The 25,040-nt window shown below is 40.6% G+C and overlaps 1 protein-coding gene across 3 annotated transcripts; it reads right to left on the bottom strand.

Annotated features, from left to right (window-relative positions):
• Positions 1–2,338: 2,338 nt before the first annotated feature.
• HPGD (15-hydroxyprostaglandin dehydrogenase) lies at positions 2,339–24,226 on the bottom strand. 3 transcript variants are annotated; one of them, XM_074154925.1, is made up of 7 exons: positions 24,015–24,226; positions 23,769–23,892; positions 19,964–20,070; positions 10,197–10,293; positions 5,937–6,013; positions 3,929–4,092; positions 2,339–3,234 (listed from the first exon to the last, which is right to left on the bottom strand). In XM_074154925.1, the coding sequence occupies exons 1-7, from the start codon at positions 24,105–24,107 to the stop codon at positions 3,096–3,098; spliced, it is 801 nt and encodes a 266-aa protein (XP_074011026.1). In that variant the 5' UTR covers positions 24,108–24,226; the 3' UTR covers positions 2,339–3,095. The 3 variants fall into 3 exon arrangements, with proteins under 3 accessions (XP_074011026.1, XP_074011027.1, XP_074011030.1); XM_074154926.1 differs by having other exon boundaries at positions 2,345–3,234; positions 3,929–4,088; positions 5,933–6,013; XM_074154929.1 differs by lacking the exons at positions 10,197–10,293; positions 19,964–20,070 and having other exon boundaries at positions 2,345–3,234; positions 24,015–24,107.
• Between the last annotated feature and the right edge of the window lie 814 nt (positions 24,227–25,040).

Below are 25,040 nucleotides of genomic sequence, written 5' to 3'. Positions count from 1 at the left end.
AGAGGAAGAGGCTCTCGTCTCTCGTATCATAAATTATTCCTTAATTTAAGGAAACTCCCAGGAGGGCTTGTTACTGCGTGGATCACCCCCTCAATACTAAGGTTGATACCCGTGTGGTTTTATGATACACATAATGTATGTTAATCCCAGGTCCTTCCGAGCTGCACAGAATGTAATGCGTTATCCATGTAATCACATTGATGACAGTGGTTATTTACCTTTTCAAAAGGCTTTCCTTGAATCGAGGCATTAATACAAATACAGCAATGCGGTCGTGTCCCAACGCAGTTGAAATGCCTTATGATTTGGGCTTTCATGTAGGATCATAAACACTGAAAAAATGGATTTCACTGGGAATATTTATTCTTTACCCTTAAAAGATTCCTGTTTGAAACTACAAAGACCCACTGAAAAGTAAACTCAGGTCACATGGAACTGGGTGTTCATTACAAATAATGATCATCAGATGAGTCTAGATTATTGCTTGTCATTTTATGTTCTTGGCAATTAGTATCTCTCATTTAAAATATTTATTTTTCCTTTTGGCTGAGTTTCCCTACAAAACTGGAATGGTTGTCTGAAAAACGATCATCTCCCAGGCAAAATAAATTAAGTCTTGGAATGATGTCAAGACTTTTAACCGAAGATGAAGTTTCAAAACAATCCCCGTGCAGAAATGAAACTCGCTTTCTCCCTTTAACGCCTCTTTCCACCGACTACTTCTGCGGCTGGGTCTGTCTGGAAATCAAACATACGCTCATTTTCTGCCTTCCTGGAAGCCCTCCAAAGGTTGAGGGGAAGGAAGTCTTACAGGAAACCTTTCCAAAACATATTTAGGACTTTTTCTTCTCATGCAGATAAAACCCTCAGATGTGTTTTAATACAGAGTAACTGAAACAAACCGGAATATTTGGTTTGGGGCACTTTTTTTTTTTTAATTAAAAAGGTAGAAATTTGATGGCTATTTTTTCCTATTAGAGTTTGCATCGAGAGTTTTACTTCGTTGTTACTTCCTTGTTTCTTCCGGCGAGTTCCAGATGTGCTAATAATTTGAGATTTATCTCAGTATAAATGTTTATTTGATCAAACGAGCATGTCTTGCATTCTGAGACTTCCTTATCGGATTATCAGATGGAAGAGAATGCAGTTTTTGCCTTCTGTGGAGTTTCCTGCATGGCTTTGATTTGAAAACATCTGTCTCCGATTTACAAAAATAATCCAGAAGAAAAGACCTACAGATACAAAAAAGGTATGGCTTTTATTCTTTCCCAGATACAGGCTCAGATTTTCCAGGTGTCCTGGAGTCTAATTGCATGTTTTATTAACCTGATTTTTTTGTGTGTGACTGTTGATATACCCCATAAATGGAATCCATTCTTAGAATACTGCCAATTCACAGAATTAGGATTTTGTAGCAGTGCAATACCACAAGTTAATTTGCGCGATGTCTAAAGTGATTGGCTCTGATTCACTAATTTCTGTTTTTCTTCCTCCAGGGAGCATACATCAGACTTCTGGCCTTTGATTAACTAACATCCTTAAATTATATGTTCCTTCATTGATCCCTTGGGAAACTCAACCTGTTGAACAGGTATTTCATTTGGGGCGGCAAGGGGCAGAGATGAACAAAAGCATCCAAGGCAACAATACATCACCACTATAAATACTGACATTTGCAATATTCCCATTGTTATTTGAATATGTCCTTAAGAGAAGCTACTGAGTTACTACCTAACTACTATCAGGCAGTAGTTGTTAGTCCAGAGGGATATGCAGATGCTTTCAGGAATGCTGATGGTGGGGATAGCATCATGTATGCATTCAAAATAGGCTTCAAAAAAGTAAAAATAGCCAAAAAATGTGGAGGGAGGGAGAATGGTCAGTAATTCAAGGCATGTGTGTCTGCTTCTTTTCTTTTCCCCACAGTCTTACTCCTCCCCACCTTCCGCAGAAGGTAAATATTAGTGTTTCCACTCTTCCAGCTACAGCACCGAAAAAAATAATGCTTATATTAGTGAAATTAAAGTCAGTGCTCCTGAGGAGGATAAAATACTAACTTTTCTCAGCTTTCCCAGGAGTTATTAAGTCGTCTCATGCTATGAGCCTAAATAAATTACCATGTGAAAATGGATTTTTGTCAGGAGCGTAACCCATGGAGCACCAGGGTTTGCTTCATAAATGTAGCTGGGGATTGACCTGGATTCAGAAGGTCCCAGGAGCTCTGGAGGTAGGAAGCTCATTTTTTAGCTTCATTGTCCCTATGTGACACACTCCATCGAATAATATGTACCATGATACCAAAATGGACCTGTATGAAACACGATAAAACCAGATTATTCAGGATTTAATTGAGGTTTTAATCAATCAAGGCAAGAAATTAGATTTAAAGGTTTAGAAAATGAGATTTAATGAGTAATAGACATTTCAATCAATGCCAAGTATTTATCCTTGTATATACAGAGAGAGAAAATTCATATATATATCTATCTATAAAAGAAAACAAAATATTTCAGAACTATTTTATAAATAGCTAAAATCCAAGAAGATAAAAAACTGTACTTCCTTGTGTGATATGCAACGTAGTTAGTTGCATATATAAATGAGGAAAGAGAATTTTGCCTGTTCTATTTTACATTTCTTAAGAAAACGTAATTTCTTAACTCCTTATAGGTATATTTGTCTTCTGGATTCCTGACCCAAATTCCTGGCCTGAGGAATTCAAGATTTAAATAAACAGATGGTTATGACAGTGAAAAGAATGATAGGAAGTAAGTCAGGTCCACCTACACCTGGAGTAGGTAGATCAGAACTACCAGGAGGAAAAAACTGGCCCTGATTACTTCAGAATCAAAAATCTTCAAAGTAGTGTGTTTATTCTATTGAATAAATCCTATTATCGGCACTTAGAGAATCAAAATAGGATGGTAACGTTTTCCCACACCAGATTTTCTTCTCCATCTCTTTGTCATTACGGTGTGAATGTTTGAACACTGCTCCAGACACAACACTAACCTTTTTTTTTTTCCAAAAATTTGCAATTTTAAGAATTTTTTATATTTAAAAAACCCCCAAAATAATTAGTGTAAAACAATTATTTATCTCTTTGATGATGTAAAAGGTGTTTGGCTGTATTCTTGAAAATGAATCCCTTGGGATGCTGTAATCTTCATCACTTCTCCGTTTAGAGTGTCATCTTCAATGATTGTTATCAGTCCCTCAGCAATTCTGGATGGGCTGGAAAGAAAAAAAAATATCGTTATTTCCGACCCATGGTGTAACAGAACATGTGAAAAGAAGTGAAGCAACTCAATGTAAGTCTCTATACCCTGAAAATTAAATATTTGAAGAAATTTATTTTCAAGAGAAGCAGAGGTTACCACCTCTGAGTGTTTCCAGAAAGAAATTTAGTCTCCTCGATCAGGACATACAATGTGAAGTGGCGACTTTACAAGTCATTGGTTTTTTGGCCTCTATTGGCAATCTCATAATGGGGTAGGGGATTTTTTGAGCTGATGCACCATCATCTTATCAACTTAGTGCAGTTTTGTCAGTTCTTGGTCTGATTTCCATCTTGGATCACTTGCAACTTTATGAAAATTCAATATAAATGATATACCCTGTATCTTGCAACAAGTTTGAATAAACACACTTAGGGAAGAACACCAAGGGCTATTAAAAACTAATACTTGGGAATTTCATCTGCACTTTGCTGGTAAATGGGAATGCATAAAGAGAAATATCAGTGTGTAGGTGATAATCTTAAAACGGCCTTAAATATTTGTTCCTTGTCTATAGGATAATACATTTGATAGACCTTTATCTCAGGCAGCGTTTCCCTTTTACGTTAATTTTGCTGAAAGTGCTATTGTGTGCTTTTTCTTCATTAACCATGGACAAACCCCCCCCCCCCCCGCTGTGTCTGACTTACTCCATCACGCCGTAGAACTGCATCATATTTTTGATCTCATCCTTATACGAATAATATTGCCCCATATTCTCCTCCTTGTCTATCGACTGAAGAATGGGGGTGTTGACAAATCCTGGGCAAATTGTGTTGAGCCTCACGCCGTAGTTTTCCATACTTGCCGCTAACTGGAAAAGAGAAGAAGTTATGGCTTTTGTCATCACGACTTTAAAATAGCATCGTGTGAGTGATTTCTAGCAGAATGAGATTTACCACTAAGTACTTTCCAGCCCTGCCCAGTAAGCAGATTTTGTTACTACTGATTGTTTGGTTTCGACAGCTAAGTCTGAGGCACGTTTTCTCTAGTAATGGTACTAGATTACTAGAAAAATAACATCTGTGTTGCTGGGAGAACAATTCCACAAGAAATCAACACTCTTCTTTCCATGCAGCTGGTTTTTTCTAATATTTTTGTTATTAGTGCTCTTGGCACGTGCTTAGCAGTGTTCTAGGGGGATGATATCACTCTCATAAGCAAAACCAAGTAAAAAATATCTCCCATGTGCTTCCAATATTGTAAGAACTTTCTCATTAAAAGCAAACTGTCTGAAATCAAATCAAGATTTAACTCTAAGATTGTATTTACCTCCCTCACATCAACAGAAATGGGATTTGGTCTCTACCCCTACAACTGTAACGCTAAACTTTTCCAGCTGCTCTCTTGTCCCTGCCAAAGGGATGAATCCCTCACTGAACATCTCCGCAGGAAAAGTCCCTCTGAACTCCAGGAAAGGGGCAGGAGTGTTTCAGGAAGCAGTTCAGGAAGATGATGACAGCGCAAACTGCTCTGGGAATGGTGGGAGCCTTCATTTGTGGTTGCTCCCAATGCATCCAGACCTGTGGTGAGCGCTGGATGGACCGCCTTAGCCATGGCCCAGAACTTAGGAACTATACATGATACAGCCAAGAATAACCATAATTGTTCAACACCCAATTCTGTTTATGTTAACATTTAACAGGAATCCTTTCTGGTATTATGTACATGTCCTTTCCACGAGATGGTAACCTGCCCTTTTGGTCTGGAGAAGAACAGAAACTGAAGTCCTAGATGTTTTTTGTTGTACCTGCCCAACGTGAGGCTGTCCTGCCTTTCCTGGTAAATACAGGGATTTACTGTTTGTTATTCCTTTTCTCCTTGCCATTTTCATATTCCACAGAGACAGCATTTCCTCTAATTTTCTAGAAGACCCTTTAGTTTTGAACTTAGAGGGTGATGTTTGTGTTATCATGAGGAAACAAAAATGGAAACCCAAGTTTCAGGTTGATGCCGTGACTTGGGTGTTATATGCGACCCTTATCGACGCTAATCTGTTTAGGTTAATCCAAAAAAGAAGTTATATGAATGGAGAGTTTGGGGGGTAAAATACACATAAACTATCCAAATGATCATATCTGCTCCCTCCAAGTTATTTTACGTAACTGCTTGTTCATTTTAACTAGAAAGTTTTGGATTCGGAGGCTAAGACTTACTCTATGGTCATATAACAGCTCACACCTCCCATCCTGAACGCGTCATTTTGCATTTTCAGCGTATTGAGAGTCGGTAACGGCAAATAACGGTAAACATTTTCGTGCTCTAGTCACTTTTTGTACACTTTAGTGCCTATTGATCATTAAAAAAAGTCATCAACCCGACTTATAAATAAGGAAAGCAATATGTTAAATGACTGGGATGGAGTTATGAAAAATATTTTCAAAGCCTGGATAAGAATTTGACTTTTGGGCTCCTCCTACTGTCCTTGAATTACTTCGCAGCATCTTTCTTCCATGCTCCTGAAGCCTCAAATTGCTCATGAACACACACATGCCTGACTTATTCCAGGTTTTGGGAAAGGAGGCTTCAGACTGCTTCAGACTCTCTGCTTTCTTTAAGAAAACACGTCCCAGTTGTGTGACAAAAGTGAGGGAACACAGAAAACTGAGCATGATCCCAAGGAGCTGCTGATACTGTTTTCAAAAAACACATACTTACTGCTATGGACCGTGTGAATCCGATGACACCGTGCTTTGTAGCACAGTACACGGGCTGGAACGCAGCGGGCATGAGGCCTTGAAAATAAATAAAAAGGTAGCTGAATAAAGACGTTGGGTACTCCTATTTATGATTACCTTAACCACACACGCAGGCTCTATAATGGTAAAAAAATAAGTGAGGAATTTATAGAGATGCAACAAAATAGATGAGTGAAAATTTTCAAATTACTTTGTAACTGGTGGTAGGGTGGGAAAAGATACCAGACTGATAAAAACATGAGGAGGCAAGAGAAGAGTAATAAAAAAGTATAACTTTTAAGAGGAAAAGTTGTATCTATGAAGTATGACTTAAAAAAGAGGAAAGGATTTGGAATAAAACACTCAAGGCTGAGATTTTTGAGCTGCCTTCTATGAATCTGTAAAGTACTTAAAGTATATAAAGTATTTGAGATAAAATTTGATTGCTGACCGCTGCTGGGTAAACTGGGCACCTGCAGTCATTTGCAGTGATTTCAGGGAGACAGTGTGGGAAAAGTTAAGGGAAATAGCCAAGTCTGTTTTGACTACTGTATCTGCTTTAATATCATCTTTGTAATACATCAAAACATAAATATAAATATAATGTCTGACTTAAATCCCTTGTTTATATGGCCTGCACAGCTGCTGACGGCGCGATGGTCTGACTGTGAGTTTATTTGGTATTTATTTTGGAAACTGCATAGTTTTGCTCTATGTGCAACTATAAACGGAGTAATTCAGACTTGAGGCACCATTTGAGGCATTGTAAAATTTATTTTACTTAAATACTACGCTGGTGATATCTGATAGATGATTTTTTTTTTTTTTTTTAAGGGATTTAAACGAAGTAAGCCATTTTGGAAAAATGCACTAAGAAGGGAACGCACGACCTCGGTGCAGAGAGAATAGAGATACGTGAGTAAACACCGAATGGAATGAGAAGTTGAAGACCTCAGACAGTGGGCAGAAAGAAATGGAAGCAGAGGTGTGGATAGCAAAGCTTTTTTTAAGCATTTTCTAGATTGAATTAGGTTGGCTGAAAACGATTCTATGGTTTGGTCCCTCCTAGAGTGGACCCTGTTCTGGAAGGAGAAGCTGGGATGAAGATTTTTAGAAGGGAACAGGAAAGAGGTAACGATCCTTTATAGTTATAATAATGATTATAATGTCATTGCTACCCTCTAGGGAAAAGCAGAAGCGAAATGAAAAATGGGTGCCAACGCTGAATATTTATGGTGAGAGAGCATAAAATCATTATTCATAGTAGAGAAAGAAGAGAAAAGAGAGGTTTTGGAGCAAAATTAAGAACTTAATGCTAATAAGACTGAGTTTGATGGCAAAACGCTGGTCGAGAAGAGCTGAGAGACCATGAGTGCCTAGACATTTCTGCCTGTTACGCCAACAATTTCCACCATGTGATGGCAGCTGAACTGGGCCGCGTGGATGCTGTGCTTACACCTGAACGCTCTGGTCTTGGGAATAGAACCCACAGCCCGTCCTGAAGCGAGGGGATAAAATTCCTCTGTGCTCCTGAATGTGGTGTTGTAAAACTGGGTACTGGTTTTGATGCATTAGTGTTTGATTCTAATGGAACTCATCACAATTAATGGCTCAGATACGTTTTTTCATTCTTCATATTTCACATCTTTATGTGATATAATCAAGAAAGGGTGTGACTTATCTCAGTGGAGGTGACGAATCCACTACCCAGCTTTAGGGATGGATTTCCCAGAAAAATTCTGTGTGTTGGAGACCTGCCTGGGCTCTTTGCTCCCGAATCCGTTTGGTCTGAAGGGAAGAGCTTTCTAAGATGGCACAAAGCTCTAGTTACACCCCCGAGAGCTTCAAGGTGTTATCTTGGTTTGAACTCTTCATTGGTGATCCGGTGAAAGCAACACTGTTCAGTGGTGGGAAATGAAGAAATTAACCTCGTGGCTGGTTGTTCCCTTAAACATGTATTTATCTGTTTAGCTGGGATTAACGTGTGATGCTTCTGCTTCATATGCTTTATGAAAAATGGGTTTTTTCTTCTCCCCTCTGGGTTCTGATCACAATATTCCTTAACGCTTCTGTTTGGTGACTTGATGATCATCGCTATTCTTCAAATCATTGGAAACGTTGGAATATTAGCACACTAGAAATATTATGATACTGGTTTTTTTATACTCTCGAGTACTTTTAGATGTTTTAAAGGAAAAACCAATCCCAACGAGGCTGTAGCTCACAGACATACAAAAGAGAAAATAACTGGGAAACAGAGAGGAGGAATTTTACGCTATTTTTTTTTTTTTAAACATAGTAAGACAAATTAATTGTTACTTGAGAGGGAAGAGAAACAAGGTCAAGAAATAAACAAAGGAATCCAGACAGATACAAATTCAGTTTTACAGAATACCACCTTGAAAGTCTGGAGGTTGTCAAAGCAAAAGCGCAGGCACACGCATGAATTCCCTTTCCCCCTTTGCTTAATAGAAGCGTGTAGGTACCAGCCACCAAAGGGTAAGAGACAAATTTCAAATTGCTAAATTTAATTATCTAAATAATCTCGGGAGTTAAATTTAGTTTTGTGTGCTTTTTCTGTTGCTTGTAGCTATTCTGTTAAAAATTAAAATTAATGTAGGTAGCTTCCTACGGAAGAAATTTTAGAATAATTTGCTCTTTAAATTTGAAATGAAGTTTATTACAGTGCCAAACCCTGCAGCCATTAGCCTTATCTTTTATGGGGCAAGCTGGCAGTAAAACACATTGCCCACTCAGTTGCTTGGCAGCATTGCTTCCTCTTGAGATGAACGCACAAATCCCTTAAAATTCAGAAAGTTGTATGGCTTTGCGATGCAGTGGGTTGGGAGTTGGGTACTTGCTGCTTGTCCTTCCGACTTTATCTCCCTTTTTTACTTAGTCCTGTCTCCTGGAGACACTAAAGAAGGAAGATTCGATACTGGAAAGGCTGGACACACTGGCTTTCACCCAGCTGAAGGAGCACTTGGAGCATCCACTTCACAGGAAGCGTTCCGTGGGTGCTTGGAAATATAAACCAGTCGGGCCTGATGCCGACCCGCGTTCAGATCATTGGCAAAAATCCCACGGTGATGAATGGGAGACTAATTAGCGGGTAAAGCAAATATCATTGAATGTCACAAAAGCACTAAATATAACTCTTCTTGCTGCTCAGCAGGACACCAGAGTATTTGCTGCCTGTAGAGTGTGTCTGGTGATAAAATCTTCTAGAGAACTTGGACAGGGGGGGATCAAAACAGCTCGAGAGTTTAATGACCAACAGGAGCTCGCCCCGAGAAAAGAAAACACTGGGAGGGAATGGGAAACAGGCCAGTGGCAGTTTGCCTTTTATATATGGAGTAAACTGCAGGACTTGGACCTTCAGACTGGAGAGGAGAATGAGAGTCACAAAGCACAAAGAGTAGTAAATAAATAAACGATATAAATTAGCGTATGTCAGCTTTTCTAACGTGTTCTCCCTGCTGACCTTGGCGACAGTCGCTAAATACAAGCTCGGGAGGAGCAAACAAAGTGAAGAACGCTCTGTTTTTGACAGGTTCCTGCAATCATTACGGCACAACGGTAATGTTAAAAAAAAGTAAGTAAATAAATGCAAATTTTGATGAAATAATTAAAAATGGCACTTCTGAGCTCTTACCAAACCGAGAAAAGCCAAGCTGTTAGGTCTGAAAATCAGAAGTATTTTGTGTTCACTTGAAACTGGTTGGAATGGGACTCACACTACTTCCTGCCCCTGCCCTTTCCGAGCGCTGCCTGGGCATCGGCCCTGCTGTGGAAACGATTAATTTTTGACCTGTGTTGATGAACCCTTTTACTGCTTTCGTTGCTAAAACACATAGGAACACCCCGGAATAAAATTACTGCTGTTTGGTATTCCTCATGGATACCAAGGAAAACACTAACAACCCAAGCATAAACCAACATAATGTATTATTTTTCCCAGGCAGTAGCAAGAGAGAGCAAACATCATGCTCAAGATTATTAAATATGAGACTGAGAGGTTGGGAAAATTATTGAATTTTTCATTGAACTGAGTTTAAAAAGCAAATGAACGTCATGGCCCTTTGATATTACTTGGTTGCTGTGATGAAAACCAGCTCAAAATGGGAATAAACAGGGAGAAGCCGTAAGAAAGAAGGAAAGGTGTGACTGATCAGCACGATTCATTTATTTCAGAAACAAACCAGTGAGTAGGAAATTTTTATACAGAAAATATTCTTACCTGCCAAAGATGAGATGTTAATGATTACTCCTCCGTCGCCTCCGTTTCCTTTTCTCATGTATTCTAGGCCGAGGTAGGTTCCTCTAATCACAGATGTCTGGTACAGGGGGGAAAGGGATTATTATAGTCAAACTGTGTTTCTTTTGTGCTCCTAAAAACTGAATCTTGCTTTAATCATGGTGCCTAGAACCTGTACTACTTTACCAGTGATCTTATTTATTTTTTTGTACATTTCACAGTAACGCAGCCCAAGAACTTCAGAAGCACGATTGCATTGTGTAGAAATAATAGCAGCGTAATTATTGTTCTTATTAAGAGATCAATAATCAAACTAAAGTGTTACAACATGAAATAAATGCTGTGAAGGAAATGAAATAGAGAATACATAAATAATTTATCGATGAAACACATGCTTTATGTGAGGATACGAGTGGTGGATGAACTGATCCGATTCCAGCATTTTTACTGAGACAAACTGCTCTGCGTTATAAAAAACGTACAGACGGAATCAAACACGAACACTTGTGGCTCCATTGGCTCAAGGCACGAGACTTCTTCTTAGGATTAAGTTATACTTTATATTTCTGGTCCCAGAATATTAAAAATCTGTATTCTTTTCTGACTACCATTCCTCTCAAAAGAAGATTAACCCAAAAAGACAAATATAAATTGTCTTTTTCTATTGTCCTCTCAATATAATTGTCCTCTCAAAATGCAGAGAGGTGTGAAACGTGGATTTAGTCTAATACTAATCTGCAGCATGTGATTTTTAAAATGTTTTTTAAAAGATCTTTTGGGAAGAAAATTTTACTGAGACCTGTGTTATCTCGATTCCTTAAGATCTGTTTTTTGAACCCTCCTGCAGCAAGAACTTCGGCTGGGATTCATCTTGCCAAACTTCAGATGTTTAACCCCGAGACACCTAAAGAAATGCCGGGCCTGGGGTTATCGGCCTCCAACACGAATCAAGCAGTCAAGACTTTCCCAGAGAGTAAGTCACTTCAGCAGAGACTTTAGAAGTGATAATAGAAAGGTAGAAGATGGTGGAAGATACTAATTTTAATGAAATGTTGCAATATTCCTGCATCAGTGATGAGTTTCGTAATTATTTGCTGATTTTGTTAGATCTCACCATAATCAGTTCCCATTTGGTTTACAATGTCTACTTAAAATGAACAAGTGTATTGAGTTTTATTTTTCTGGAAATATTATTTCAATTTTTAAATGTTTTTTATGACCATTTATTGCTATTTATTTGACCCAAATTAAGATGTTCAAAAGATGAAGTGGCCCTACAACTATGTTCACATCTGCGCACAATTATTTCACTGAGAGTTTTGACCAATTCTACAGAATGGTGAATCATGGAGAAGGAAATCTCCCAAAGTAATTAAAAACCACAGTAAAAAAAAATAAATCTGTATATGACTAAAACCTACTGCATAGTGCCTGGGTGTACTGGAAAGGAAAAGCTTTTAAAATTAGAACATAAAGTATTTTTCTACCGTTGCCTAAATTCCCAAAGCAAAATTGGAATAATTTAAAGACATGTTATTACATTTCATTTTTATTAGCTGATAGTTTCAGACATACGTGGTGTAAAACAGAAAGTCAAGGTCCTAATTCAAGTTCGGTTCAGTTGCTCTTACGGGTTTTCAGAGGACTCAGCTTTGGGAGGCTGCATCTCCTGCTTTGTTAATATTCCTTGTTCTTTGCCCAAGAAACATGAGGTTAAGCTGCCCATTGATGGAGACAAAACAACCTGAGACCTCACTGCCAAGTTTGCTTTGGAATTTTGATAAAGAAACAGCTTTTTTCAGTTTCTATAGTTGCAGTGTTTTGTGTGATGTTTTCAATGTCGTTATATTTTCAGTGTACCAATTTCCTGGAATAATGTAAAAAAAAATAAAAATCACAAAATATGAATAGTTCAAAATTCTGAAATAACATTCCAAACTTTTCTTAAACCAAAAATTCCCATAAAAAGCTTTTTTTTTTCTTTTTCCCCTGGAAAGTTTTGTCTTAAGTAACATACTTTAAAAAATGTTTTGATTAATATCAAAAGAATGTTATTGATTGAATGTTTTAACAGAAACTTTCCAAAGAAGTGTCTTCGGTGGCTTGTAAAACACCAGACTAAATCTGATTTCTCTTGCAAGTCCCAGAAAGTTTCAGAGCCGTTATAAACATAGTCGAGTGCTGTTTAATCTTGATTGCCATGTGTAAATTTTAAAGGATTTATTGGAAAAGAAGATTGTTAATGCCCAGTAGTGCTGCTGTGAGGGGTCCTTATTCTGAATAGGAACTCATTTGCAGCTCAAGTGACTCGGACTTAAGGATGGGTGGTGGTTTTTTAATATATAATATTAACATTATATTTTATTATTATTAATTATAACAATAATAAGTATTTTATGATGTGCTAGGCTGCCCACAAGAGGTTTTAGGGAGGAAGGGGTTAATGCTGCCTGGGAGAGCAGGTTCGGGTCCCGCCGTGCCCTGGAACAGCGGCTCAACCTGCCCAACAGAAAACAGAGGATTCCACTTGGGACGATTAGAGGGAATAAATCAGCCCAAGAAGGAAGTAGCTTGGGGCTCCTGGAGGATTTTTCTGTTCCTCCAGCCTTCTCATTCGAGGAGATAACAGAGCTAGAGGAGGCTTTGGCCAAACCACAATTAGAGGACAAGGAAAAAGTGAGTAGCTTGACTCTCCTCTCAAAATCACTGTACTGCTCCTTTTTCTCCCCAGACTTCCTTAACTCAGTATTTCTTCAACGTCAGGGAAGCCTTCTCCTTTCGTAGGTATTGTGAGAGGTTGTCTTCAGAATTAAGGCAGACTTTCATTCAGATATTGCCCTTACACCTGCTCTTATCCTTGCAAAAACCTTCTCGTCAAGTGTGGGTGATCTTGGGTGATGTGGTTATTTCTGAGGTTTGGGCAGGTCACACAAAGAATTATTCTGGAGGTAAATTCTGAACCAAATATAGAAAAAAAACCCCAGTTGTCTGCCCACTCAGCAGATCACACTTCAGCTGAAGGTTGTGTGGTAGATCTCCCATTCTCCTGCCAGAGTTCTCCTCTCTCCAGGAGAGAAAGTCCTCTCAGCAGTTCTCCAAGGAAGAATTTCCCGTAGAAGGGAACTCCTACAATGTGTGCTCAGAAGCCGTAGTGCCACTTTCCAGCCCACAGTGAAGCTGGTTGCCCTGTCTGAGTGCCAAACACTCAAATGGGAAAGAGATTTTCCAAAGAAAAAATAATTTTCCAAAGAAACATAGCATCTTGCTTTTGGGGTTTGTTATGAAATCCATCTTTGCAAGTGCATCAATTGCAGCCTCATAAATTCCTCTCGCATAAAGCTTTGGCTTCTTATGTGTTGACGTCAGAATACTTCACCTGAATTCCAGAAGAAAGCTTATCAGCCATTGGTTCCTTATACCCTGAAATCCACAATAGAAAGTAAAACTGGCAAAGAATGATGTGGTTTGTGTAGCCCAGTTTCCCGGATTTGGGATGCGACGAAAGATATCTGCAATTTGCCTGTCAATTAACTGAAGGATCTTCAGATTGTGTAGTTTTCCACATACACTTTTAGGAATAATACCTTAATCCTACGCTCTTAACCAGCAATAACTCATAGTTTGTCTATTGCAAATAGAAGTTCTGGGAAAGTTACCATTTAAAATTACCAAATTTTTTTTTAAAAAAAGTCTGACTTGTTTGAAGATGAAAATGTGCTGCGAGACTTAACTTTGTACAACACAGAGTGTTGCATCTTGGGGTTGAATTATTTACAATTCCTCTCCTTTACAATTCCATTTAGCCGCATGGACATTGTCCATAAACACAGCAAGCACCAAGAGTAAGAAAGTTGTCAAATTTGCGATTAAATGCAGGTAAAATGGAAACTGGGCCAGCTGACTCTTACTTAGATTTTTTTGCTCCCAGCCACTGAAAACTAGTGTCATTCAAAGTCAGAAAATAATCTAAAGGGTTGTCCTCCTGTGATCTTAGTGATGCTGCTGTTTGTTTTCTTACCAAAATACAGCATATTGTAGCACATAATGATGGACCATTGCAGAGCTCTGCAGGTCTGAGAGAGGATGTTTTACTCAACTGCCAGCAGAAAATTTAGGATTCTTTCCGATGAAGTTATAATGGTGAGTGTGGGAATATCTCCTGGTATTGGCTTCCATAAATTACAGGTTTAAATTAGAGGAGATCAGAGGTTCTGAAGCACCGTAGAGTAATAAACCCCAAACTTAGTATCTGCCAGCGTGGTAAACTTTAAAAAATAATTCTGCAAATCCTCAAACATTTGCAGTTGCCTTTGCAAGTACCGTGTCAGTAATCAGCTGATGGTTGGACTCCATGATCTGACAATTCTAATTCTCCAATCCAGACAATTCTACAATCCTACTTAACAAATTGTTAAATGGCAATTTAGGTATCAGTGTCAAAATCAGAAAGAAATCCTACAAAATCTGTGATTCTTGACATTTCTGTGTATCCCAGGGCTGTATTGTATTGTTCTAAAAGAAACCATATCTTGGAACTCTGATTCTAATAAGACTCTGAATCTTCAATAAAGACCAAATTCTTTTTTTTCTGGCATTAGGAGCCAGTGTTAGCCAGCGTTGTACAAGGTTCTCATATTCTAACATGAGAATGTAGGCCAATTTTCATACTCCGTGTTTCATTTTAGCCTGATCTATTAAAAAAACCACAAAGTGTTCTTCACTGATGGTGCCCAGAACATCATTAACCGTCATCCTTTGTAAGCGACAACTGCTTTGAAAGTAATTTAGTAAAGTGCTTTTTTTTCCTAATGTTTCAAGGGAGGTGTTCCAACTGACGTAGTTTTTTATACCTGTTTAATAAGAAATAGGCCACCTTGTGCTTGATACTTTTGCTGTCTCCTTATGCATGCTAATATTTTACGCTGAGAAACTATTTAACTATATCTGCATTCCTGCAGCGCTGAAGATGACTTGTTATCAAGATGATAAGGCAACATGAGTTAATTTGAGAGAAGAAAATGGTAATTAGGAATCAGGCCTAACATTATATATAGGTTTTTGAGCTAAATCTAGTCTAGAGCAAGGGCTACCGAGCGAAAAACAAATGAGGGAGCCTTTGGCTTGTGGTTTCATAGAGCAGGTCAGCACAGGGCTGGAATTTGACCCAAGATCATTTGACTTTCATGCCATGATGTTGTAAATTGATGGTTATCTATAAGGAAATGTTTCAAAGCGCTTCACGAACTGCGTAAGATGAGCTTCAGAAGTCTGAGACTAAGGGCTGCTCGTGATATTCATGGAAAAATTTAGCTTTTTGCTGCTGGACGGGGAGGTGGGACTGATTTTGCCTTTAATGTAGATTTTCTAGGAAGCAGACAGGTTGTAGCAAGCACACGAGTCCCTTGGCATTCCTGTGTAGAGGAATAGTTTCCTTGCTATATAAAATGAAATCGCAGGCTCTTGATTTTGAATTTCCAGCTCAAACTGTGGAAAACAAGCAGCCCAGGGAGGGAGAGCAGAAAGGAGAAGGGAATGTGCAGTAGGATTTGATCATTTGCTCGAAATCAGCAGCTTTTGTACAACGTGGGAGTGAGTGAAATACTGGGGTTTAGGTTTTTTTACTGTGCAGTTTTCTTTACTTCCCCACCCCACACATTCCTGAAGGACACGGGAATAGTGTTGCATTTCGAGTAGCTGGGCTTAAGGAGTTCTTAGTTCAAAGAAATTTGCTTTTCATTGTATTTCAGCATTGGTTACTGTAAACCCAGGTTAAAACTGTGAGCTCTGTAAGTTCATTGACTTTGATCAATGGCAGCTTCATTGACTGCGCAGTTAAGGTAAGTCTGTGTTCTTTCTCGTGCAAGAAGGACAATAAAAATAGTTCTATAGAGAGGCTTCTTTATGCACTTGGAGGATTGACCCTCGTGCCACTGGTTTCAAGGTAAAGCGGTACTCGTCACTTTTTGGTGGCCGCATCTCTCCCTAGGGACTTAGTCCTCCTCCTGACATCAAATTATGCTGAAGAATAAGCAACTAAGCCACTGAACAACAGAGTTACTCCGTTCCTCGTTGTCTTAGAGTGCAAGTTAAACTCCTAACCTATATAATTTTGTCTTCTGCAGATCCCACCTTTTGGTTCTGTGTTGGTAGCATTAAGCCACAGTCCTGGCCCCTATCTGTACTGGGGGTCTTGGTGGTAATGCCCACGTGCTGAATCCAGCTGTGTGTCCTGATCATGATATTTTGAGAGGAAAGTTTGCCCCTTGTCATTTCTCCTGGTCCACTGGGAAAGGAGAGCAAGGTGGTTGGACTAGAAGAAGGTTGCAGTGTTCTCCCAAGGGGTCCCTTTTATGGCTTGTACAATGGACCTTGTGATGACTATGAAGTCTTTTTCCTCAAAATAAATAAAATTAACAACTTTTGAAGTTTACCTAGTTAGCCTGCTGGTTTCTGCCGAGACATTAATTGGCCTTTTGAGGATTACTTCCTTATGGATGAGCAAATGAATTGGTTTTGGAAGGTTTGTGAGCTGCTGGAACCTTTATGTCACCATGGGCTACATTTGGGGCCACACGTAGATACACAGCATTGCATTCTCTGCTCTGTGGTACCAACCTAAGTCTTTTGCAGGGAGAAATCCCAAGTTAGGTAGACTTCATTTAAGAAAAGGACTTTCCTAAATTCACAGAAACGTGTTACCTTTCTCATTTTTGGAGATAAACTACACAAACCCATGAAAAATGCAAAAACTTGGAATTGTTGGGTACTGCCACACTTTGCCCAGTAACGAAGGATGAGACTGTAACACCTGAACAAATTCTACGTGTGTATTTGAGTTCTGCTTCTCTCTGGGCAACACTTAGATAATGGATCCCATATGACTGGGTTTTTTTTGGCTTGCCCAAGTTATGGCCTGCAATTTACAGTTTTGCCAGAATAATGTGTTAAGATGTGCAAAATCATCACATAAACAGGAGATAATTGTGATTTTCCTGTCACTTTACTGAGTCTATTTAATTTCCTTTGGGGACTTGGTTTAAATATACCTGCAAAATAATTTGTTGGCATAAGAAAACAATAAGAGAGTCAAAATATTATGTAAAGTGCTTCTGTACTTTTGATTCAGGGAATATTTAAAATGTAAGAATATGCGATGCCAGTACTGCTACACTTAACTGCCAGTTTTCAGAAACTTTCTATATGAGCACAAAAAAGGAACCTCCAAATAAATTTTGGGATTGTCTCAGTGTAAAATGTGCTAAGTGCATTTGTAAAGAGAAGAGATACTGTAATTAAGAGGCCACTATAATTACAGTGGTTCCCGTAAAGCCTACGTCACCAACACAAGATAAAATTTGGGAAGCTTCTTGGAACCCCAAATGGTGTTGAACTAACATATATGTTCCGGGCTCATAAAGATGTGGGCATTTTTCTTTCTTTAGGAACTTCAAGAGGAAAAAAAGTCAGATTATAAAATTTCTGGCATAAGTTCTCATGAAGTTGGATGCAAGAAACACTGTCCTGGTCGTGCTGGAGGACTGAAGGTAGGACCTCAATAAGAACGTACGTGTCGTGTCCTTGTGCCCTTCTGTGCGTGGGTGTGTGTGCACATCATGGGCTGTTCAAACTATAGGGGTCACTTCATTTAAAATGGAATTGCTGAATGGTTGCCAAGATATTGTTTTAAATACCATAATAACCAGAGTTTGTATGAGTATGAGCAGTTGAAGCTGCCATTGATGAAGCTGGTAGTGATCAAGTGAATGCTATCGGCGTTGGGGTTTTGAGGTGAGGAATGGATGGCATTGCTGGAATATTTAACTTAAAAATTTAATAGAAATATTAATGAAGTAACAAAAAAGGTGGACGTTCTTTTGCACAAAATACAGCAAAACGGCGGGAAGCGCTGCAACAGAAAGCTCTTTTTAGCTCTTTATACTCTTTTTTTCCCCCCCATCTTTATGAAACTGTCTTTTCTCTTGCTCTCAGGAAACTATAATGGAGACAAGTAGGAACTGTGTTTTATTCCCCCTTTTTCCTTCTAAATTAAGCCCCACTTTTGGAACCTGCTTCTTCAGTTCTGTTCTTCATGCTTTCTCAAGCACTACCTACCAGGGAACTTCCTCACACTCCTTTAGAAGCCTTCCCAAAGACCAACCGGTTCTGTGGAGTGTTTTAGCCATAAAGAACACACCCCACACGTGTTTGCTCTGATTTATCGTGCGCTGCCCTGCTCTGCTTCTGTACTTTGTACTGGGGCAGGGAATATTTGTGGTATCAACATATAAATGGTATCATTAAGATGAAGACTGGCATGTAGAAGGGTTTTTTTTTTTCCCCTTTTTAAAAGTAGAAAATATGTGCATAATGTGTACCAAAATGTGTGTCTGTAGAAGTTTTTCCTGTTCTTAGGGATAATACAAAGGATACTTAAAATGTCTGATGTTGGTGAAATAAAGACATTTTAAATTCATGTATTTCGTACATATTTTGCTCCTTTGTCTACAAGAAGCAAAAAATATTTTATGGAACCAACCAATGTAAGATATTAAATGCAGTTATTCTTCAATTGTTATAGTTAAAAAGCAAAAAGTACCAAATGTTGTATCTTGGTTTTTAGAAATTACAGTAACTCACTAGAAATGCCCTATGGAAATAAGGTATTTGGTTGACTCGGGGTTAGACAGGGAAAGAATATCCACATCAAAAGATAAACGAGGGTATTTAGATCTTAGTGTGTCCTTGATTTAAGCCGCATGGCTGTACTTCTACTCTGCTTCATCACTTTAGATGTTCTTATTCCAGTCACCAGCTTTCAACTATGAATTAAGCCATGAGGACATTTATAGTGAATTTACCTATACAATAATTTATAAACTCTATAATTTTCCCTTTTTTTTTTAGTTTTTATTTTTAGGGGCAGTAGCTTGATAGTTAAGCATATAGATTTGCAAGACTTGGATTCCCGCTTTTCTGCTCCTTGAGATGGTTCAACCCCACCTCTGCTCTGCTTCAGCCCCATCACTGGCAGCAAGAGGAAAAAATAGCAGACGGAGGTTCTTGATGCCTTCTGTTTGAAGCTCTTGGCATTGAACAATTGCTTGAACGTCACTCTATGTTAGGATATTATAATTGGTAATAGTCCCTATGAAAATAAATTTTGCAGGCTCACTGAATGTACTAGGTTTTAGCAAGTAAGTGCTCTTAAGTGATGTGCTTCTATCGGCAACGATGGTGAAAGGGCCTGTGCTAAAAGCTCAGGTTCTATGCCTGCTTCGTTGGTGAAGAAAATGTGGAGCTCTTGGTTGAACGAGTTTTCTTGTAATACCAACAAATGGCAACTTATTCTGTAGCACAGGCTCAGTCTCACAAGTAACTAAAATGTTCTAAATAAATCAAATAAACAGATGGTTCTTCTGTAGAGACAGCTCTACTGCTTTGGGTGCCACACAGGCCAGGTTGGACGGGGCTTGGAGCAACCTGGTCTGGTGGGAGGTGTCCCTGCCCAGGGCAGGGGGGTGGGACTGGATGGGCTTTAAGGTCCCTTCCAACCCAAACCAGTCTATGATTGTTCCACCTACCTGGGATTTCATTGGGTTTTATAGCTTTATTCGTTAGAACATCTGTGGTTACCTGGTTATTGCAACAATAGCTGTGCTTCCCAATCCAACCATTCCTGGCACAATAACCACTAAGCGTATTCCAGCGTTAAATAAAAGTATGAACATGTGAAAGGAGAGAATTCTTACCAAGTTAATTTGGATAGTGCTTTCCCAGTCCTTCTCATTGTTCACTCCAGCGTTGTTAACCACAATGTCCAGCCTTCCAAAGTGTTCGATTACTTTTTTGAAAGCACCTGTAGTAAGATCCAAGGGTGAAATTTGTTAGAACTTACGGAAAGTAAGATATAAAAATACAATGCATGCATATAAATCAATGTTTGATTACTCTACCGAAATGTCTTTGCTGTTTTCTTAACCACTAATGAGCAACATGCAATGAAACGCTGTATCCATTCACCGATATTAAACATATTGAGGAAAAATGAAAGGATTAAGATACCATCATCACCTTTTCCTTCAGTTTTATAATGCCTGATAACAGGAGCTAACAAAAGCTCTTAGCACCCATACGTTTCGTATTAGATAGGATGTTTGGCACCCTAATTATATAAATTAAGCATTTATAGCTTGGTTTGTAACAGGTGGATATAGCCAGTGAGTTCAAGATTTGGCACCATCTATTTTACAGGAAAAATAGAAGCTTCATGTGTTCAGAGCAATTTTCTTGGTTGAGTCTGAATTTAACCTAAGAACGCAATTCTTACTCGGTGAGATAACTAATATGAATCTGTCAACTACAGATAATTCATTGTAATTCTTGTTTAAATTTATCCATTTATGAATAAATTGTTATACATCCTGCTTGTCAGGTAACTTCAACAATGCGTTTCTCAAATTCACACCTTCTTCTTTCTGCTGAGGAAAACAGTGACCTGCCTTCCAAAGAACATCAAAATAAAGAGCTGGGAAACTTCCCTGACGACGTTGTGTTCTCCCAGGTGACGGTGTCTGAACTAAGGTAAAAGATGCGTATGGAAAACCATGATGACGTCGTACTGATGAGCAAACTTATCTGGGGTAGGTTGAGAGGATGGTTGGATGAGATGACCTCCAGGTGTTCCCTCCAGACTAAGATTTTCCATGACTGCAGACGTTATCTGACGTGTATATATATAGCTTGGGCTTTTTGTCCCTTCAAATATTGTTCCTCCTCACTAAATATTTATTATTATGTAAACCAAGACACATCCTTCCCCCCATATTGTTTTAAAAAGCATCATTTGATGACTGACTTAAAACCTAGAGTATTTCAGGTATCCCGAAGCCATGCTTGGCAGGCCTTAATGAAACCACATCACTAAAAGGTGATCCCAGGACCATCCTGATTCCCTGATCTTCAGCAGCTTTGAGAAATCTGCCCTGTTTTTCTGCAGCAGTTGCAGGGATTTACTGAGTTTTTTTCTGGCACCAGGTGGCCTTTTCTTTGCCTGAGCCCTGCAGGTCCTTCCCAGTCATCGTCTTGTCATCACAACAAGGGCTGGGCGGCCGGTGGGAAAGGTTTTGTTTGTCCAACTGCCTTTATTGTACAGATCTTTCTAATATTCTTATTCCGTACTAGAATATTTCAATATTGCTAAAGCCTCTATTTTTGGCAGGCTGCCTTTTTGGCTTTGTCATGTTTGTTGCTAATTCATTCTCCGGTTTCTCAATTTAACTCTTCAGTCACTTCTCTTTCCGATCCTGCCTCAGCAAGGGCAAGCGAAACCCTTTGGCTTAATTAGGAACAGAACCGATTCTTTAACTTAGTTTCAATGAGTAAAATAAACACAGTTTGGGTCCTCAATCAGCTTCCAAATTTTGGAAACTCTAATTCCCTTTTAAGCCTTCTCCAAAATAGCGTCTTTCATCAACCTCATTCTTAATAGAAGCTTTTGCCTTCAAAACCCACCACAGATACTAGTACTTTTGCCAATTATTTATTTATTACATTCACAAAGTCTGGACTAATTGTAGTTTTCTAGTTTAGACACCAAGAAAAGAGCCAAATGCTTTCGAGCTGTTTGCGTATCTATGTTAAAATGAAGAATGATTACCCAATTTGGAATATATTTCTGGTAAAAGTTTACCTGCCTACGGTAATCCCATCTGTTACCTACCCACAAAAAGAAGGATCTCATTATAAATGAAAGTTATATCATCCACGCTTCAGTGTAAACTGACTTGTTCTTCTCTTTTTGAATGCAGAGTAACTCTGTGCCTACATTGCACACTAGTTAGTGCGTATGGAATCGTGAAAATTAAAAGCAGATGATCGTATGGAATGTTGAAGGAAGAAAAATGAAGAGGAGGATCCATTTCAAAGGAGAGGGAAGAAAACCAGTGGAAAGTAAGTACCAACACCAGTTAGACGTGAACTTCCTAAACATTCATGGAAAGCAAACGTAGATGTATGGGGATTTTTCAGAAGTAGGACAAGGTAGAAGATTTTTTGGGGGGAGGGAGGGATGGGACTGTGTGAAAGAGCCACCAGAGAAAAAAGCACAGGCAAGACCTGGAAGTCGATGAAGCAGCTGATTTCCTGCCCATCAGCCTTTTGTACCTACGGATCCTCGGTCCAGGACCGTGGCTTGTTCATACCGAAAGGGCTAAAGTTAAGATAAGAGGAACTTCACTCACGCACACGACCTTTAACATGAAAAGCCACGACAGGGACTTGAGGCATCCACTAAGGGCTTTAAACACGAGGAGTGAAATGAATCTACATTTATTAAGTGGTGGCTTCCAATTACAAGTGAAAAAAAATAGGAAAAAAAAAAAACCCCAACCAACTAATAAAACCAGTAAAAAAATACCCCAGAAACCATAAAGGATTGTAAGACATGGTTGCAAATTTGTGACACGTGTGCTGCAGGATGCTTTTCCTTGCTCCTAGCTCACTCCTCCCACTCGGAGAAATAGTCAATAATCAACCTAAACTGATAAAAAACACTTTGTTTGCTGATTAGAGCAGATCTCAAATTTGAAGTCCAGCATCTCTCTCACAGACAGACAATGTAAATCTTTGGAATTGGGCATAATCCACGCTAGTGAACATTATTGCTGAATCCTGGGCTGCAGTGCTTTGGGAAAGAGCAATGGATACGCTCAATCAGCGCCGCTCAGAAAGCGGGCAGCGAAGCGTAGGGGATACGAGCAGAACTAAAAATGTTGACATCCAGCCTGACACAAACAAATCTGGGGAAAGGGCACGGACAAAAGTGATGTCAAAACCGGGATCTGAGTCACTACCTATGAATGTATCTCACTAATAATGAAACTTTGAAGAAGTGGTGTGCCTCTTAGGAAATATGGTGAAGGGTGCATCAACATTACACGATACTCTAAGAACTCAGGAGGGAACGCTATTTACTCCACTAAGTGAAAACATAGATGCAAATCCTGCACGAGGGAAGCTCCTCGCCGTTCCCTGCATCTGCAAATTGTGTGTGAAGCGTTATCAGCCCGTGTTTTACCCCAGTTTGCTGGGTTTTGTTTTTGCTTTTCTGCTCTCGGCTACAGCAGCACAGGAAGAGAGCACTGCAACCCCGAGCAGAGTTTATTACTCCTATGACGAGAGAATGCAGCTTGGAGTCTGTATAGAAGCCTCATAAAAAGCAATTCCCTGCTTTTAAAGTTTATATATACATATATATGTATATTACTCACAAAATAACAATTATCTTCTGCAGAGGCTTTCATGCAAAGCTATCAGGCGCGGTGCTCCGTGGAAGTGATTTCTTTGGCTTTGCTTGGGCAGGAGGGTGCAGAGCAGGCGGGCTGGTGGCAACGCTTCACAGCTGCAGGTTCCGAACCAAGCCCAAAGCCCTTCCCGAGCCGCCGTGGGGAGCGGGGGGGGGCGCGGGGGGCCGGGCTCCGGGGTTCCCCGCAGATTCCAGCCCGGGGGTGGCCGCCGGCGAAGGGGGCCGGGGGCTGCCCCGTCCCCGCTTCTTACCTTTCAGCTGCTCGGGCTCGGTCACGTCGCAGGGGATGAACACCGTCCTCTGCGGCTCGAACTGCTCGTCCAGGGCCGCCTTGCTCTCCTGGCCGGCCTCCGCGTTGCGGTCCAGCAGGGCGACCTGGGCGAGGAGGGAGGGAGGGAAGGGCTGAGCGCGGACGGACGGACGGACGGACGGAGAGAGCCCGGTCCCGGCCGACGCGGGGTGGGGAAGGCGGGGAGCGGGCCCTTCCCGGGGCTCACCTTGGCTCCCTTGCCCAGCAGCGCCTGGGCGAACGCCCGTCCGATGCCCTGAGCCCCGCCGGTCACCAGGGCCACCTTCCCATTGACGTGCATGGTGGCCCCGCCGCCGCCGCCGCCGAGCCGGAGCGACCGAGCGCGGTGTCACCTGCCCGGTTCCCTCCCTCCCTCCTTCGCTCCCTCCTTCCGTCCCTCTTTCCCTCTTCCTCCTCCTCCTTCTCCTCCTCCTCCTCGGGCCGGGAGCCGCCCGGGCGGGGGGAGCGGAGCGCGGGGGGGGGCGGGCGGGATCGCGCCCTCCCCGGTGCCGGGATGAACCCCGGGATCGGGGGGAGCAGCTCCATCCCCTCCTCACCCCTTGGGGCCGCCCGGCGAGGAGCGGCTTCCCCCCGGGGAGGGAAGGGGGTCCGGGGCAGCCGGGGGTCCCTTCGAAGTGTGGGGGGACAGACTTTGTGCCCCCAGGGGTGGCGTGAGAAGCCGCTGGAAGGTTTGGGAAGGGCTCTGTGGTTGGCACCGGTCGCTTCAGCAGCGGGGCGAGGGATGGAAAGAAAGTTCAGTTTTTAAAAGAGCAAACAACGAGCCTTTTCATTTTTTCAATGCTTCGAAATACCGCCCCCCCCGCCCCCCTGCAGGCTTCCAGCAAAGTGGAGTTGTTTGGTCTGGAAAAGCTGCCACTAAACATTGTGGACTTGGGTCTGCTTTCTAGAAATTTTCAGGTCTGCGGACGGCATAGCTTGTACCTTTGAGAAGTTGTTTAACCGCTTTTACAGTTTATAAGCCAGATTCTGCAATACCATGGGAATTGCATGAAATTAAAATTTATCAATACTGAGATATATCACCCTACAATAGAAATAAGAGCAACCGTAGCGATCCAACAGCTGAAATCAATTTTCTTGTTCTTTAGCCCGTTACTAGAGATTCCCAAATGCTCTCCCATAGAAAACACGATCCTGGGGAGTGTTGGGTAGACGGGAAAAACCCACCCTTCCCGACCTAAGCTCTGTAACCCTGTGTGCATCGTGTGCCTGC

Source organism: Numenius arquata, chromosome 10 (genome assembly GCF_964106895.1).
Source record: "Numenius arquata chromosome 10, bNumArq3.hap1.1, whole genome shotgun sequence".
Lineage (NCBI taxonomy): Eukaryota > Metazoa > Chordata > Aves > Charadriiformes > Scolopacidae > Numenius > Numenius arquata.
The sequence above is the reverse complement of the archived record's forward strand: the minus strand, read 5'-3'. Positions and strand labels throughout refer to the sequence as shown.